At 41.2% G+C, this 16315-nt stretch overlaps 1 protein-coding gene across 11 annotated transcripts in view; it reads right to left on the bottom strand.

The window, feature by feature from the left end:
* ABHD18 (abhydrolase domain containing 18) overlaps positions 1 to 16315 on the bottom strand; it is a 69646-nt gene that overhangs the window by 17606 nt on the left and 35725 nt on the right. For 6 of the 11 annotated variants that reach the window (XM_078002237.1, XM_078002236.1, XM_078002243.1 and 3 more), the window contains one exon: positions 4889 to 4906. The exons of 3 other annotated variants lie outside the window; for them this stretch is intronic. In XM_078002237.1, coding sequence (XP_077858363.1) covers positions 4889 to 4906 — 18 coding nt within the window. Of the gene's footprint in view, positions 1 to 4888; positions 4907 to 6649; positions 6723 to 16315 lie in introns of those variants that run through there. 2 more of the 11 variants (XM_078002244.1, XM_078002245.1) reach the window with 2 other exon arrangements.

Genomic DNA, 16315 nt, shown 5'->3' with positions numbered 1-16315 from the left:
CTCCACCTCCTGGGTTCAAGCGATTCTCTTGTCTCAGCCTCCTGAGTAGCTGGGATTACAGGCGTGCGCCACCACGCCTGGCTAATTTTTGTATTTTTAGCAGAGACAGGGTTTCACCATGTTGGCCAGACTGGTCTTGATCCTGAGCTCAAGTGATCCGCCTGCCTTGGCCTCCCAAAGTGCTGGGATTCCAGGTGTGAGCCACCACGCCCAGGCTTAAAGCATAACTTTTATTTTATTTTATTTATTTTTTTGAGATGGAGCCAGGCTGGAGTGCAGTGGCGTGATCTTGGCTCACTTCAAGCTCCGCCTCCCGGGGTTCAGGCCATTCTCCTGCCTCAGCCTCCCGAGTAGCTGGGACTACAGGCGCCTGCAACCACGCCTGGCTAATTTTTTGTATTTTTAGTAGAGACGGGGTTTCATCGTGTTAGCCAGGATGGTCTTGATCTCCTGACCTTGTGGTCTTGATCTCCTGACCTCGTGATCTGCCCGCCTTGGCCTCCCAAAGTGCTGGTGGGATTACAGGCAAGAGCCACTGCGCCTGGCCAAGCATAACTTTTAAAAAAGGCAACATAAATAAAGAATTTAACCAAACACTAGGCTCATGTATTACTGAAATCTTAAATATGTTGCTTATTTTCACAAAATACACAATTTATGAATATAATAAAATATAAAACAAATACATTTTTATACATATACATGTTTTAAATAAAGACCAATTCAACTGGAATTTCATTTTTAGAAGCTAATTTTACATAGAAGTATATTTCCTTATAAAAAGTACTTAAGCTGGGTGCAGTGGCTCACACCTGTAATCCCAATACTTTGGGAGGCCAAGGCGGGCAGATCACGAGGTCAGGAGTTCGAGACCAGCTTGATCAACAGGGTAAAACCCTGTCTCTACTAAAAATACAAAAATTAGCCAGGTGTGGTGGCACGTGCCTGTAATCTCAGCTACTCAGGAGGCTGAGGCAGGAGAATCACTGGAGCCCAGGAGGTGGAGGTTGCAGTGAGCCAGACATCATGCCACTGCTCCAGCCTGGGTGACAGAGTGAGACTCCATCTCAAACAAAAACAAACAAACAAACAAAAAGTATTTAAATATATCCTTTTGGGTCCTAGAACCATCCGTATATAGTGATTGAAATAAATATATTTTATTTTATTACTAAAATTATGACCAAATTAGAATCTACTTTTCAAAATGCAACTTGTATTAAGACACACATAACTGGTTACTGAATGAAACCTTGCCAAAGTTACAAAAATTCATTTTACCAATGATTATTTATCATATGCCTACACATAATATGTGCAAAGAACCAGGTGCCAGAAGGAATGCCAAACATGAAAAACAAAATCTTGGCTCTCAGAGCTCTAAGTCCAGAAGGTAGGGTTTCTGTTTATGGAAACTATGCTATCCTTCATCCAAACAGATCATAGTCATGCTTCATCAGAAAAAAAACCCATTTATTCTTATCTTTGTTTCCTATCCTCAAGTCATTTTTCTATTTATGATTACACAATTTCCCCAACTTTTTCTTTTAGCCTTGTATGGGAGCCTTGAATTCTGAGGTCTCCCAGTTTGCTCTTTTAGAAGTTACTGATATGAAATTCTGGGACAGTGGTTATTTATAACGGTAGACTCGGTCTCAAATTGTTTCAGCATTTTTGATGAAAACGGACTTAAGATGGCTTTTTAAAAAGAAAGAATGCGCAAGAGAGAAGTATCTGTGATTTAAATTGCAAACCATTTCTTTTTTCTTTTTTTTGAGACTGGGTCTCACTCTCATTGCCCAGGCTGTAGTGAAGTGGGTTGATCATGGTTCACGGCAGCCTTGACTTCCCGGGCTCAGGTGATTCTCAATCTCAGCCTTCTGAGTAGCTGGGACTACAGGTGTGCACCACCATTTCTGGCTTTTTTTTTTTGAGATGGAGTTTCGCGCTTGTCATCCAAGCTGGAGTGCAATGGGGTGATCACGGCTCACTGCAAGCTCCGCCTCCTGGGTTCACGCCATTCTCCTGCCTCAGCCTCCCGAGTAGCTGGGACTACAGGCGCCTGCCACCAGGCCCGGCTTTTTTGTATTTTTAGTAGAGATGGGGTTTCAGGGTGTTAGCCAGGATGGTGTTGATCTCCTGACTTTGTGATCTGCCCACCTTGGCTTCCCAAAGTGCTGGGATTATAGGCGTGAACCACCGCGCCCGGCCCAGAACTTTTGATTTCCCTCCCACAACATCCAATTCATAAACAAGTCCTATTATTTAAACTTAAATATATCTTGAACCCAGGAAAACTTCTCTCCATTTCCACTGCTACCTAAAGTCAGTACTCTTTCCTGCATCATTGCAATAGTTTCCTATTTGTTTTCTCTGTTGCTTTATTTATTTATTTATTTATTTAATTTTTTGAGACGGAGTCTTCACTCTGTTGCCCAGGCTCGAGTGCAGTGGCATGATCTCCGCTCACTGCAAGCTCCGCCTCCCGGCTTCATGTGATTCTCCTGCCTCAGCCTCCCCAGCAGCTGGGACTACAGGCACCCGCCACCACCCCCGGCTAATTTTTTGTATTTTTCAGTAGAGACGGGGTTTCACCGTGTTAGCCAGGATGGCCTCGATCTCCTGACGTTGTGATCCACCCGCCTCGGCCTCCCAAAGTACTGAGATTACAGGCGTGAGCCACCGCGCCCGGCTTGTTCTCTCTGTTGCTACTCTTGCCCCAGTAAACCAAAGTAGGTCTTAAAAAATATAAATCAGGCCACTCATCTGCTTGAAGTCCTCTAAACACTTCCCATTGCACTTTCAGATCATTCACATTCAAAGCATGATGGCCTTTCACAATCTGGTCCTTGTCTTTTTTTTTAGATGGAGTCTTGTTCTGTGGTCTAGGCTGGAGTGCAGCGGCATGGTACTGGCTCACTGTAACCTCCGCCTCCTGGGTTCAAGTGATTCTCCCGCCTTGGCCTCCCCAGTAGCTGGGGCTATAGGTGCATACCACCACACCTGGCTAATTTTTTTTTTTTTTTTTTTTTTTTTTTTTTTTTTTTGAGATGGAGTCTCGCTGTGTCGCCCAGGCTGGAGTGCAGTGGCCGGATCTCAGCTCACTGCAAGCTCTGCCTCCCGGGTTTTTACGCCATTCTCCTGCCTCAGCCTCCCTAGTAGCCGGGACTACAGGCGCCCGCCACCTCGCCCGGCTAGTTTTTTTGTATTTTTTAGTAGAGACGGGGTTTCACCGTGTTAGCCAGGATGGTCTCGAACTCCTGACCTCGTGATCCGCCCGTCTCGGCCTCCCAAAGTGCTGGGATTACAGGCTTGAGCCACCGCGCCCGGCCCACACCTGGCTAATTTTTTTATTTTTAGTAGAGACAGGGTTTTACCATGTTGGTCAGGCTGGTTTTGAACTACTGACCCCAAGTGACCCACCCACCTTGGCCTCCCAAAGTGCTGGGATTATAGGTGTGAGCCACTGCACCCGGCCCTTGCCTATCTTTCTGACCTCATCTTGTACTACTCTCCCCTCCTGATGCTTACGTGGGGCTTTTCATTTACTTTTCCTTCTCTGTGGCTGATCTTCTTCCAAGTCTTCATGCAGGTGGCTCCTTCTCATTATATTATGTTTTCATATATAATACTGTTACTACACTGCACCCCATATTACTCTTGATACAGTTGCCCTGCTTTACTTCATTCATTGGGTATTGCTAAAAATCTGAAATCACCTTATTTATTGTTATCTATCTCCCACACTACAATACAAACTTTATGAGAAAATGTTGTCTTATTGTTGCAGTATTCCCAGGGTCTAGGTTCAAATATTTATTGAATAAACCAAACGAAACACAGTATAGATTATGGAAACGCCTTGAAGTTTATCGTTTTAAAAGAATGAAAAGAGAAAGTTTATCTTCAGATTTTCTTTTTTTTTTTTTTGAGACAGAGTCTCGCTCTGTCACCCAGGCTGGAGTGCAGTGGCGCAATCTCGGCTCACTGCAAGCTCCGCCTCCCGGGTTACGCCCTTCTCCTGCCTCAGCCTCCTGAGTAGCTGGGACTACAGGGGCCCGCCACCGCGCCCGGCTAATTTCTTGTATTTTTAGTAGAGACGGGGTTTCACCATGGTCTTGATCTCCTGACCTTGTGATCCGCCCACTTCGGCCTCCCAAAGTGCTGGGATTACAGGCGTGAGCCACCGCGCCGGGCCTATCTTCAGATTTTCTATACTATTCATTGTAAGAATAAAGTGTCTAATTACACAATGTAAATGTACCTTAAAAAGGGAAAGGTAGGCTGGGCACGGTGGCTCATGCCTGTAATCCCAGCACTTTGGGAGGCCAAGGTGGGCGGATCACTTGAGGTTAAGAGTTTGAGACCAGCTTGACCAACATGGTGAAAGCCCATCTCTACTAAACATACAAAAATTAGCTGTGTGTGGTGGTGCATGTCTATAATTCCAGCTACTTGGGAGGCTAAGGCAGGAGAATCGCTTGAATGCGGGAGGCAGAGTTTGCAGTGAGCTGAGATCGCACCAGTGCACTCCAGCCTGGGTGATGGAATGACTCCGCCTCAAAAAAAAAAAAAAAAAAAAAAAAGCAAAAAATAAAAACCAAAAAAGGAAAGGGTTTTATCATTTCTTCATTTACAGTTTCACAACTAAACTATATATTAAGTCTACCTATTAAAATTTTTTATTGTATTTCCTTAACAGACATTAAAATGCAAAAATCTTAAAAATAAAAATTAAAGTCAGTATTCATACTACAGTTTTATAACAGAACTCCCCCCCATAATATTTAGATATTCAATTTAGAAATGGTTAACTGAAGGCAACCAACATTTTAATACTGCTGGATATTTGGTAAAGACTGCAAAAATGAAGGTGATATATACTTACACTTGGTCCTTGGGTTTCCTGCAGCCATTTAAGAATGTGGGTCAAAGAGAAAGTTTTAAAATAATTAAATAATTTTGTTTGAGAGTACATTAAGTAGTTAAATTTTCTACAATTTAATACTGAAATAACTCCATTCTAATTCTCTTAAGTAGGCTGTTTAGAAGTTCTTAAATTTTCAACTTAATTATTTTCCTTTTTATTAAAAAAAAACCCAGCTTTATTGATATCATCATATATCACATAATTCAGCCAATAAAGTATACCTATTAACGTTTTCAGTAAATTAACAGGGTTGTACAAATCTTCAATTTAAATTTTAAATGAAGTTTATTGATTTTTTCATTTATATAATTTTTATTATAGAAAATCCAAAAAGTACTAAAAAGCAGATTAAAGAACAACTACTTAATCTACAGACAACCAGATTACATTCTGGTACATTTCTCTTTATGTACAGTTTTTTTTTTTTTTTTTTTTTTGAGGCATAGTCTTGCTCTGTCACCTAGGTTGGAGTGCAGGCAGCTCACTGCAACTTCTGCCTCTTGGGTTCAAGCGATTCTCCTGCCTCAGCCTCCCAAGTAGCTGGGATTACAGGCGCACGACACCATACCCAGCTAATTTTTGTATTTTCAGTAGAGATGGAGTTTTGCCATGTTGTCCAGGCTGGTCTCAAACTCCTGACCTCAGGTGATCCTCCTGCCTCGGTCTCCCAAAGTGCTGGGATTACAGGTGTTGAGCCACCATGCCAGGCCAATGCACAGTTTTTGCTTTGGATTTTGTTTTTAGTTTTTTTGCATACCTGTGCCACACCATAGAGTCTATATCCTATTTTCTTTTCTTTTCTTTTTTTTTTTTTTGAGACAGAGTTTTACTCTTTTTGCCCAGGCTGGAGTGCAATGGCGTGATCTTGGCTCACTGCAACCTGTCCCCTGGATTCAAGTGATTCTCCTGCCTCAGCCTCCTGAGAAGTTGGGATTACAGGTATGTGCCAGCATGCCAGGTTAATTTTATATTTTTAGCAGAGATGGGGTTTCACCATGTTGGCCAGGCTAGTCTTGAACTCCTGACCTCAGATGATGTGCCCACCTCAGCCTCCCAAAGTGCTGGGATTATAGGCGTGAGCCACTGCACCTGGCCTATATCCTATTTTCACATCAGAAATACTTGTCATACATTATTGTAAACTTTTTAATAATAATAGTTAAAACTTACTGAATGCTTATTATTTATCAGGCACTGTTCTAGATAGTATTAATCATTTAATAACCTCAATAACTTAAGAGATTATTCCCATGTATCAATGAGAAAATTGAGGTACTAAAAGGTTATGTAATAGTCAAGGTCACAAAGGTAGTAAGCAGTAGAGAAATAAATATAACACAGGTAGAGAAATAAATGTAACACAAGCAATTGCATAAAATTCCAATATTATGAACCACAGTTTACATAACTATTTCTATTTTAGACATTAAGCTATTTCTAATAGTTTACTGTCTAAACTAAAGCTATACAAACATGTTTTTGTTATTTAATTATTTCTTAGTTTTTATTCTTAGAATAAATTTCCCAGAATCAAAATCATTTTGTCAAGGGATATGATGTTTCAAAGCTCCTGATACACATGGTAAAAAATGTTTTCCCAAATGGTTGAACTAATTTTCCGTCATTAATAACAAGAGTGCCCATTTCAAAGCAGCCTCACCAGTATTGTGTTTTTTTTTAAATAGTTGATCATTATTGTTTTAACTCTACATTTATTACCAGCAACGTTGGACATTTCTTTATATCTGTGCATCAGTTTCATTTCTTCTTCTGTGAATAGTCTGACGTCATCTTGAAAATTAAGTTAAGAACTGTCTAAACCTCAACTGATACTGTAAATGCATTTAAAACATGAGTGTTTCCTTAATAGTAAACATTTGACTTACTAATATTAAAAATCTAGCATAAGTCTCCCAAGAAATAGAAGTACAATTTCTTTACTGCACAATAGAAGTACAATCCTTATGTTAATTTTTAAGAGGCATGAAATAGTCTTTCTCTCCTTTTGATTATTGCTTCTTAAGTATTTTCTGAACTGATGACTAAATTTAACTGGTTTAAAAAACTTGGTTACTATCATTTCTTCTGATGACTAACTATATTAATAAATAAACAAGGCAAAATATTTCTTAGATATCACAAAAGGATATAATAAGGGTTTTCTAACAATAAAGAAGCCATTCGGGCTTCTTTAATCATAGGACGGGCCATTAGTGTTCGTCGCCTCCAGTAATGCTAAGGAAAGAAAAGAACACATACTCAAAAGAATACAGTAGCCACATCTGTTAAGGAGAATATGTTAACAAATTATCTGGAGATTAAGGCATTATAATAAAGTCTTACATGATCTCCTGTTCCAGCAAGATGAATGCATACAGGCCTATATTTACTGTTCCATTCTTTAGGCACAATAAATTGGAACCTATTTTTAAAAGCAAAGACTTATCAATAAAATTCTCTTTAAAGGGCTTTCAATAAAAACTTTCAATTCTTAAAAATTTTACACAAATTATTTGAGAGAAAAGATCTGTCGAAATTTTAACATTCAAATTGTAATTAACTAAATTAAGTTGTCCAAACGCTACAAAGATATTGTAAATCTGCTTTCTGTTAGGATATTAAAATATTAAATACAACATAAACACAGAATTTATTGTCACTATTCTTTACCTTGTTCAATATCACAATTTTATAAATACATAAAGAAATTTTCTTATCTTGTAGAGACGCCACCGTATATGAGTAAGTCTTAAAAGAAGTAACTATTAGCCGAGCGTAGTGGCTCACGCCTATAATCCCAGCACTTTGGGAGGCTGAGGAAGGTTGATCACCTGAGGTTGGGAGTTCAAGACCAGCCTGACCAACATGGAAGAACCCTGTCTCTACTAAAAATACAAATAAAATTAGCCAGGTATGGTGGCGAATGCCTGTAATCCCAGCTACTCGGGAGGCTGAGGCAGGAGAAGCGCTAGAACCCAGGGGGCAGAGGTTGTAGTGAGCCAAGATCGTACCACCGCACTCCAGCCTGGGCGACACAGTGAGACTCCGTCTCAAAAAAAAAAAAAAAAAAAAAAGAAAAACAAGGAACAGAGTCTCGCTCTGTCACCCATGCTGGAGTGCGGTGGCACGATCTCGGCTCACTGCAACCTCTGCCTCCCGACTTCAAGTGCTTCTCCTGCCTCAGCCTCCTGACTAGCTAGGACTACAGGTCCACGCCACTGTGCCTGGTTAATTTTTGTATTTTTAGCAGAGATGGTGTTTCACCATGTTGGCCAGACTGGTCTCAAACTTCTGACCTTGTGATCCACCCACCTCAGCCTCCCAAAGTTCTGGGATTACAGGTGTGAGACACCGTGCCTGGCCAAAAGAAGTAACTCTTTAGATATAGCTCTGACTTTTCCTCTTTGCAAAAGAAATGCTTGGCTGTACAAGCTGTTGATGAATCAATAAAATAGTTTATGTTGTCTTTTTAAAAAACTTTTAGTATATGATAGAATCTGACTCATTAAAATGTTGATACTTACAAGTCAAGTCAATCCATGCTAGAAAACAAAAAACACAAATGCGCAGATAGTTTTCTCTATTTGTCTTTTTTTTTTTGAGACAGGGTATTGCTGTTACCTAGGATGGAGTGCCGCAGCATGATCACAGCTCACTGAAGCCTTAACTTTCTGGGCTCAAGTGATCCTCCCACTTCAGCCTCCCAAGTAGCTGGGATTACAGGTATCTGCTACCAAGCCCAGCTAATTTTTTATTTTTTGTAGACATGGGGTCTCGCTATGTTGCCTAGGCTGGTCTCAAACTCCTAGACTCAAGCGTTCCTCCTGCCTTAGCCTCCCAAAGTGCTGGGATTACAGGCATGAGCCATTGCACCTGGCCTTTGTTTTTTCCTTAATTGTAGTATTTTGGTCCTCATTTAATGTTTTATGTTTTTTCTTTTAACCTGTATGACTTCTTTTTTTTTTTTTTTAAACTGTGGTAGAATATACATATCATAAAATTTACAATTTTAACCATTATTATTTTTTTTTTAGAGACAAGGTCTCACTTTTTAGCCCAAGGTGGAGTGCAGTGACACAATTATGGCTCACTGCAGCCCAGACCTCCTGGGCTCAAGCAATCCTCCCACCTCAGCATCCCAAGCAGCTGGGACTACAGGCATGTGCTATCACGCCTGACTAATTTCTTTCTTTCTTTCTTTCTTTTTTTTTTTTTTTTTGAGAGACGGAGTTTTGCTCTTGTTGCCCAGGCTGGAGTGCAATAGCGTGATCTAGGCTCACTGCAACTTCCGCCTCCCAGGTTCAGGCGATTCTCCTGCCTCAGCCTCCCAAGTAGCTGGGATTACAGGCGCGCACCACCACACCCAGCTAATTTTGTATTTTAAGTAGAGATGCAGCTTCTCCATGTTAGTCAGGTTGGTCTTGAATGGCTAATTTCTTTTATGTTTTGAAGAGACAGAGTCTTCTTATGTTGCCCCAGATGATCTTGAACTCCTGGGTTGAAGTGATCCTCCTGCCATGGCCTCCCGAATAACTGTGATTACAGACATGAGTCCCCACACTTGTCCGTTTTAACCATTTTTAAGTGTATGATTCAGTGGCATTAAGTACAGTAACGTTGTGCAACCATCACTACCATCTATCTTCAAAACATTTTCATCTTCCCAAACTCATTTCTCATTTTAATTTTCTTAGCAGTTTATATTTTAGAATTACTATCATAGGAAAAGACTGTACTGTCACCTGAAGGTTTGACCTGAGGTGATTAGATTCTCAAGCAACATAAAACCTCAATTCTGAGCTGAAAACTTTGCTTGGACAGAATGGGTAATATCACCACTTATCCACTGTCAATAAATTGCAGAATAGAACAAAGACAAATAAAGTTAGGATGATTTAAGAATTATTTATGTTTTGTGCTCATGGGAACTCTTAATTTTCAGTTCCATAATGAGAATTGCCACTGTTAACCAACAGCTTTGCTTCATTTTGCATTCTGAGCATTGTCCTGTTTCCTGATATTTTAAAGATTTTGGGGAAATGAAAACATTTACAAATTTTTTCAGTAGAAAGCTGGACATCTCTGCTATTATTTGTACTTTTCTTTTGTTCCATAGCAATGCATGTAGTGACTTCATTATTGGATAATAGCTTTAATAGGAATTTTTTATTGTAGTATTAACTAGCTACCCACCTAATTAATTTCAGTAATCAGTGCTCAAATTCAACTATCTTTTAAAAGTCTTCTCCAGTGTCCCATGATGAATGGGTATAGACCATGTGACTCCTCTGCCACAGCTGACTGGGCCAAGCATAAGCCAAGTTAGGGCAATGAGATTTGCTCTTTTGGTAATATGGAATTGGGACAGACTATAGTTAGATTCTGTTGAGCTTTTGGATATGAAAGCTTTTGGATATGGCACAACCCCGTCTCTATTAAAAACACAAAATTAGCTAGACATGGTGGCAAGTGCCTGTAATCCCAGCTACTTGGGAGACGGAGGCAGGAGAATCACTTGACTCTGGGAGGCCGAGGTTGCAGTCAGCCAAGATTGCAGGGCCACTCCACTCCAACCTGGGTGACAGAGCAAGACTCCATCTCAAAGGAAAAAAAAAAAAAAAGAGAGATGGAGCCTTGCTCTGTCGCCTAGGCTGGAGTGCAGTATCACAATCTTAGCTCACCACAACCTCCGTCTCCGGGTTCAAGTGATTCCCCTGCCTCAGCCTGCAGAGTAGCTGAGATTACAGGTGCTCACCACCATGCCCAGCTAATTTTTGCATTTTTAGTAGAAATGAGGTTTCGATATGTTGGCCAGGCTGGTCTCGAACTCCTGACCTCAGGCGATCCACCTGCATAGGTCTCCCGAAGTGCCAGGATTACAGGCGTGAGCCACCATGCCTGGCTCCAGCATGTTTCTAACAGGAATCTCAGAAAAGAATGGAGACAAGACAGGAGAAAAAAAAGTGGCAAAAATAATAGATGAAAATTTATCTGGCCGGGCGCGGTGGCTCAAGCCTGTAATCCCAGCACTTTGGGAGGCTGAGACGGGCGGATCACGAGGTCAGGAGATCGAGACCATCCTGGCTAACACGGTGAAACCCCGTCTCTAATAAAAAATACAAAAAAAAACTAGCCGGGCGAGGTGGCGGGTGCCTGTAGTCCCAGCTACTCAGGAGGCTGAGGCAGGAGAATGGCGTGAACCCGGGAGGCGGAGCTTGCAGTGAGCCGAGATCTGGCCATTGCACTCCAGCCTGGGTGACACAGCAAGACTCCGTCTCAAAAAAAAAAAAAAAAAAAAAAAAAAAAAAAAAAAGAAAATTTATCTGTTTTTTTCCAAACTGAAAGGGTCTTCTGAGTGGCAGGCACAAAGAATTAAAAAAAAAAAAAACAAAAAAAACAAAACAACAACAACAACATCTAACCACTAAGGATACAGAAAAGACCACAAAAGTTTCTAGAGAGAAACAACTGGTTACCTATAAAAGTAGAAGAATCAAGTTGGTATCAAGTATTTCATCAATAATGCTGGAAGACAGAAAAAAACACACCAAAGCCTTCTAAATTCTGAAGGAAGTTATTCTGAACCAAGAATTACATGAGTAGGCAAGGGGTTAACTAAGTATGAGGGATAATAAAGTCATTTTTACATATGAATAACTCAGAAATTTACTATCTACAGAACCTCAAGGAAAAAAGTATCAGAAGCTATAAGGACAACACTAGCACATCAAAAAGTTATCCACTACAATCAAGTGGGCTTTTATTCCTGGGGTGCAAGATTGGTTCAATATATGCATATTAATAAAGGTTATTCACCACATAAACAGACTTAAAAAAACCACATGATCATCTCAATAGATACAGAAAAGGCTTTTGACAAAATTCAACATCACTTCATGTTAAAAACTTTCAATAAGGCTGGGCGCGGTGGCTCAAGCCTGTAATCCCAGCACTTTGGGAGGCCGAGACGGGCGGATCACGAGGTCAGGAGATCGAGACCATCCTGGCTGACACAGTGAAACCCGATCTCTACTAAAAAATACAAAAAAACTAGCTGGGCGAGGTGGCGGGCGCCTGTAGTCCCAGCTACTCGGGAGGCTGAGGCAGGAGAATGGCGTGAACCCGGGAGGCGGAGCTTGCAGTGAGCTGAGATCCGGCCACTGCACTCCAGCCTGGGCGGCAGAGCAAGACTCTGTCTCAAAAAAAAACAAAACAAAACAAAAAAAAAACTTTCAATAAATTAGGGATCAAAGGAAGATACCTCAAAATAAGAGCCATCTATGACAAACCCACAGCCAACACCATACTGAATAGGCAAAAGCTAGAAGCATTCCCCTTGAGAACTGAAACAAAACAAGGATTCCCATTCTCACTACCACTATTCAACACAGTATTGGAAATCCTAACCAGAACAATCAGGCAACAGAAAAAAATCAAAGGCATCCAAATAGAAACAGAGGAAGTCAATTATCTCTCTTTGCAGTCAATATAATGTTATACCTTAAAAACCCCATAGACTCTGCTAGAAGGCTCTCAGAACTAATAAATAACTTCAGTAAAGTTTCAAGATAGAGATAGAAGATTAATGTATAAAGCTCAGTAACATTTCTTTTTTCTTTTCTTTTTTTTTTTTTTTTTGAGACAGAGTCTCGCTCTGTTGCCCAGGCTGGAATGCAGTGGCCGGATCTCAGCTCACTACAAGCTGCGCCTCCCGGGTTCACACCATTCCCCTGCCTCAGTCTCCCAAGTAGCTGGGACTACAGGTGCCTGCCACCTCGCCCGGCTAGTTTTTTTTTTGTATTTTTTTAGTAGAGACAGGGTTTCACCATGTTAGCCAGTATCTCCTTACCTCGTGATCTGCCCATCTCAGCCTCCCAAAGTGCTGGGATTACAGGCTTGAGCCACTGCGCCTGGCCCGCTCAGTAACATTTCTATACACCAATAACATCCAAGCTGAGAGCCAAATCAAGAACACAATCTCATTTATAATAGCCACACAACAACACACACAGAAACCTAGGAATACAGCTTACCAAGGAGGTAAAAGATCTCTACAATGAGAATTACAAAACACTACTGAAAGAAATCAGAGATGACATAAACAAATGGAAAAACATTCCATACTCGTGGATAGGAAGAATCAATAGTTAAAATGGCTGTACTGTCCAAAGCAATTCACAGATTCAATGCTATTCCTATAAAACTACCAAAACCATTTTTGACAGAATTAGAAAAATTATTCTAAAATTCATATATGGAACCGAAAAAGAGCATGAATCACCAAAGCAATCTTAAGCGAAGAAAGCAAAGCTGGCAGCATCACATTACCCAACTTCAAACTATACTACAAGGCTATAGTAACCGAAACAGCATGGTACTGGTATGTTGGTATAAAAACAGACACATAGACCAATGGAACAGCATAGAGAATGCAGAAATAAAGCCACACACCTACAACCACCTGATCTTCGGCAAAGTCAGCAATAATAGACAAAAGAGAAAGGACTCCCTATTCAATAAATGGTGTCAGGATAGCTGGCTGACCATATGCAGAAGATTGAAATTGGACCCATTCCTTTCACCATAAACAAAAATTAACTCAAGATAGATTAAAGGCTTTCATGTAATACCTAAAACAATAAAAACCCCAGAAGAAAAACCTAAGAAATTCTGGGTTCAGCCTTGGTGATATGGTTTGGCTGTGTCCCCACCCAAATCTCATCTTTAATTCCCATGTGTTTTGCGAGGGACCTGGTAGGAGGTAGTTGAATCATGGGGGTAGGTCTTTCCCATGCTGTTCTTGTGATAGTGAATAAGTCTCATGAGATCTGATGTTTTTTTTTTTTTGAGATGGAGTCTCACGCTGTTGCCCAGGCTGGAGTGCAGTGGCGCGATCTCGGCTCACTGCAAGCTCCGCCTCCCGGGTTCCCGCCATTCTCCTGCCTCAGCCTCCTGAGTAGCTGGGACTACAGGCGCCCGCCACCGCGCCCGGCTAATTTTTTGTATTTTTAGTAGAGACGGGGTTTCACTGTGGTCTCGATCTCCCGACCTTGTGATCCGCCTGCCTCGGCCTCCCAAAGTGCTGGGATTACAGGCTTGAGCCACCGCGCCCGGCCGATCTGATGGTTTTTAAAAGGGGAGTTTCCCTGCACAGCTGTCTTCTCTTGTCTGTGGCCATGTGAGACATGCCTTTCACCTTCGGCCATGACTGTGGGGCTTTCTCAGCCACGTGGACTGTTAAGTCCATTAAACCTCTTTCTTTTGTTTGCCCAGTATTGGGTATGTCTTTATCAGCAGTGTGAAAACAAACTAATACACTTGGCAAAGAATGTATAAGTCCCCAGAAGCAATTGCAACATAAAGAAAAGAGACAAGTGGGACCTAATTAAACTAAAGAGCTTCTGCACAGCAAAAAAAAAAAAAAAAAAAAAAAAAAAAAAAAAAAAAGTAGCAACAGTCTGAGGCAACCTACAGAAAGCAAGAAAAATATTCACAAACTTGTATTCAATAAAGGTCTAATATCCAGAATCTATAGTAAACTTAAACAATTTAACAAAAACCAAATAACCCCATTAAAAAACAGGCAAAAGATACAAACAGGCAGCCTTCAAAGGAATAATAATCCCATCACCCAGGTCATGAGCATAGTACCTGATAGGTAGCCTTCCTAGAGATTCCTCCAGAATCTGTATTATTTGCACTCATTTCTATAATGACCATGTATTATTTTGTAATTTTAAAACAATCTAAATGAGGGCTTTAGCTAATATGTTGTCACTGTTTTGTTTTTAAATAGAGTAAAAAAATCCTGTTTTTTCCCACATCAGCAACTCACCTTCACCTAGGAACCTCTTTCATTCTAAGCCATGGTAGGAACTAAGCCACCAGAAGGCTACTTTCTTATTTATTTTTTAATTCTATTTTTGAGATGCAGTCTCACGCTGTCACCCAGGCTGGAGTGCAGTGGTGCGATCTTGGCTCACTGTAACCTCCATCTCCCAGGTTCAAGTGATTCTCCTGTCTCAGCCCCCTGAGTAGCTGGGATTACAGGCGTGCGCCACCATGCCCAGCTAATTTTTGTATTTTTAGTAGAGATGGGATTTCACCATGTTGGCCAGGCTCATGTTTTAAAAATATATATGTATGTTTTATATATTTAAATGAGAGTCTGCATATAATAACAAACTCCTTCTACCTTGAGTAATCAAGAAATCAGTGAACAAGTGTATCACTTCCATAGCTGCATAACTGCTTTGCTTTGGATTCTAGACACTAAAACCCAGTATTTCATCCCAATAATCATCCAAAAGATTTTTAAAGTTCCTAAGTATGTAAAGCACCATAGTGGCAGAGTTAAAGACAAACTACAGACTTAGACAATTCATATAATTTAAAATGTAATGTTTATAGGTTACTAGAATAAACTGTTTTGCTTTTAACTTGTTTAGTTCTTTGCCTTTTTGGGGGGGCTACATTTAATAATGGCATTTGCAGAGAGAGGGAAGTGGAGAAAAACCAGAAAGACCTGAAGAATTAGAGCTGGATGCAATGGTGCCCACCTATAGTCCCAGCTACTTGGAAGGCTGATGGGTAGAATCACTTGAGTCCAGGAGTTTGAGACCAGCTTGGCCAACAGTGAGATCCAGTCTCTTAAAAAAAAAAAAAGTCAGGCGGGAGCAGAGGCTCATACCCGTAATCCTAGCACTTTGGGAGGCCAAGGCAGGTGGATCACAAGGTCAGGAGAGATCGAGACCATCCTGGCTAACCCAGTGAAACCCCGTCTCTACTAAAAAATACAAAAAACTAGCCGGGCGAGGTGGCGGGCACCTGTAGTCCCAGCTACTCGGGAGGCTGAGGCAGGAGAATGGCGTGAACCCGGGAGGCAGAGCTTGCAGTGAGCTGAGATCCGGCCACTGCACTCCAGCCTGGGCGACAGAGCGAGACTCCGTCTCAAAAAAAAACCAAAAAAACAAACAAAAAAAACACAAAAAATTAGCTGGGTGTGGTGGCGGGCGCCTGTAGTCCCAGTTACTCAGGAGGCTGAGGCAGGAGAATGGCGTGAACCCAGAAGGCGGAGCTTGCAGTGAGCCGAGATTGCACCACTGCACTCCAGCCTGGGCAACAAAGCGATACTCCATCTCAAAAAAAAAAAAAAAAAAAAAAGTCTTGAAAAATTTACAAAGGATAAGACAAATTAGACCAAGTCAAAGAAAGAGAGAGAGAGAGAAGAGGAAGTGAGATAAAGAAGTGAAGCTGGGGATGGTGGCTCAGGCCTATAATCCCAGCACTGTGGGAGGTTGAGGCGGGAGGATCCCTTGAGCCCAGGAATTCAAGACCAGCCTAGGCAACATAGAGAGACCTTGTTCTCTACAAATAATAAAAATA

Source organism: Macaca mulatta, chromosome 5 (assembly GCF_049350105.2).
Source record: "Macaca mulatta isolate MMU2019108-1 chromosome 5, T2T-MMU8v2.0, whole genome shotgun sequence".
Lineage (NCBI taxonomy): Eukaryota > Metazoa > Chordata > Mammalia > Primates > Cercopithecidae > Macaca > Macaca mulatta.
Note: the sequence above shows the minus strand (reverse complement) of the source record. Positions and strands in the feature narration are given on the sequence as shown.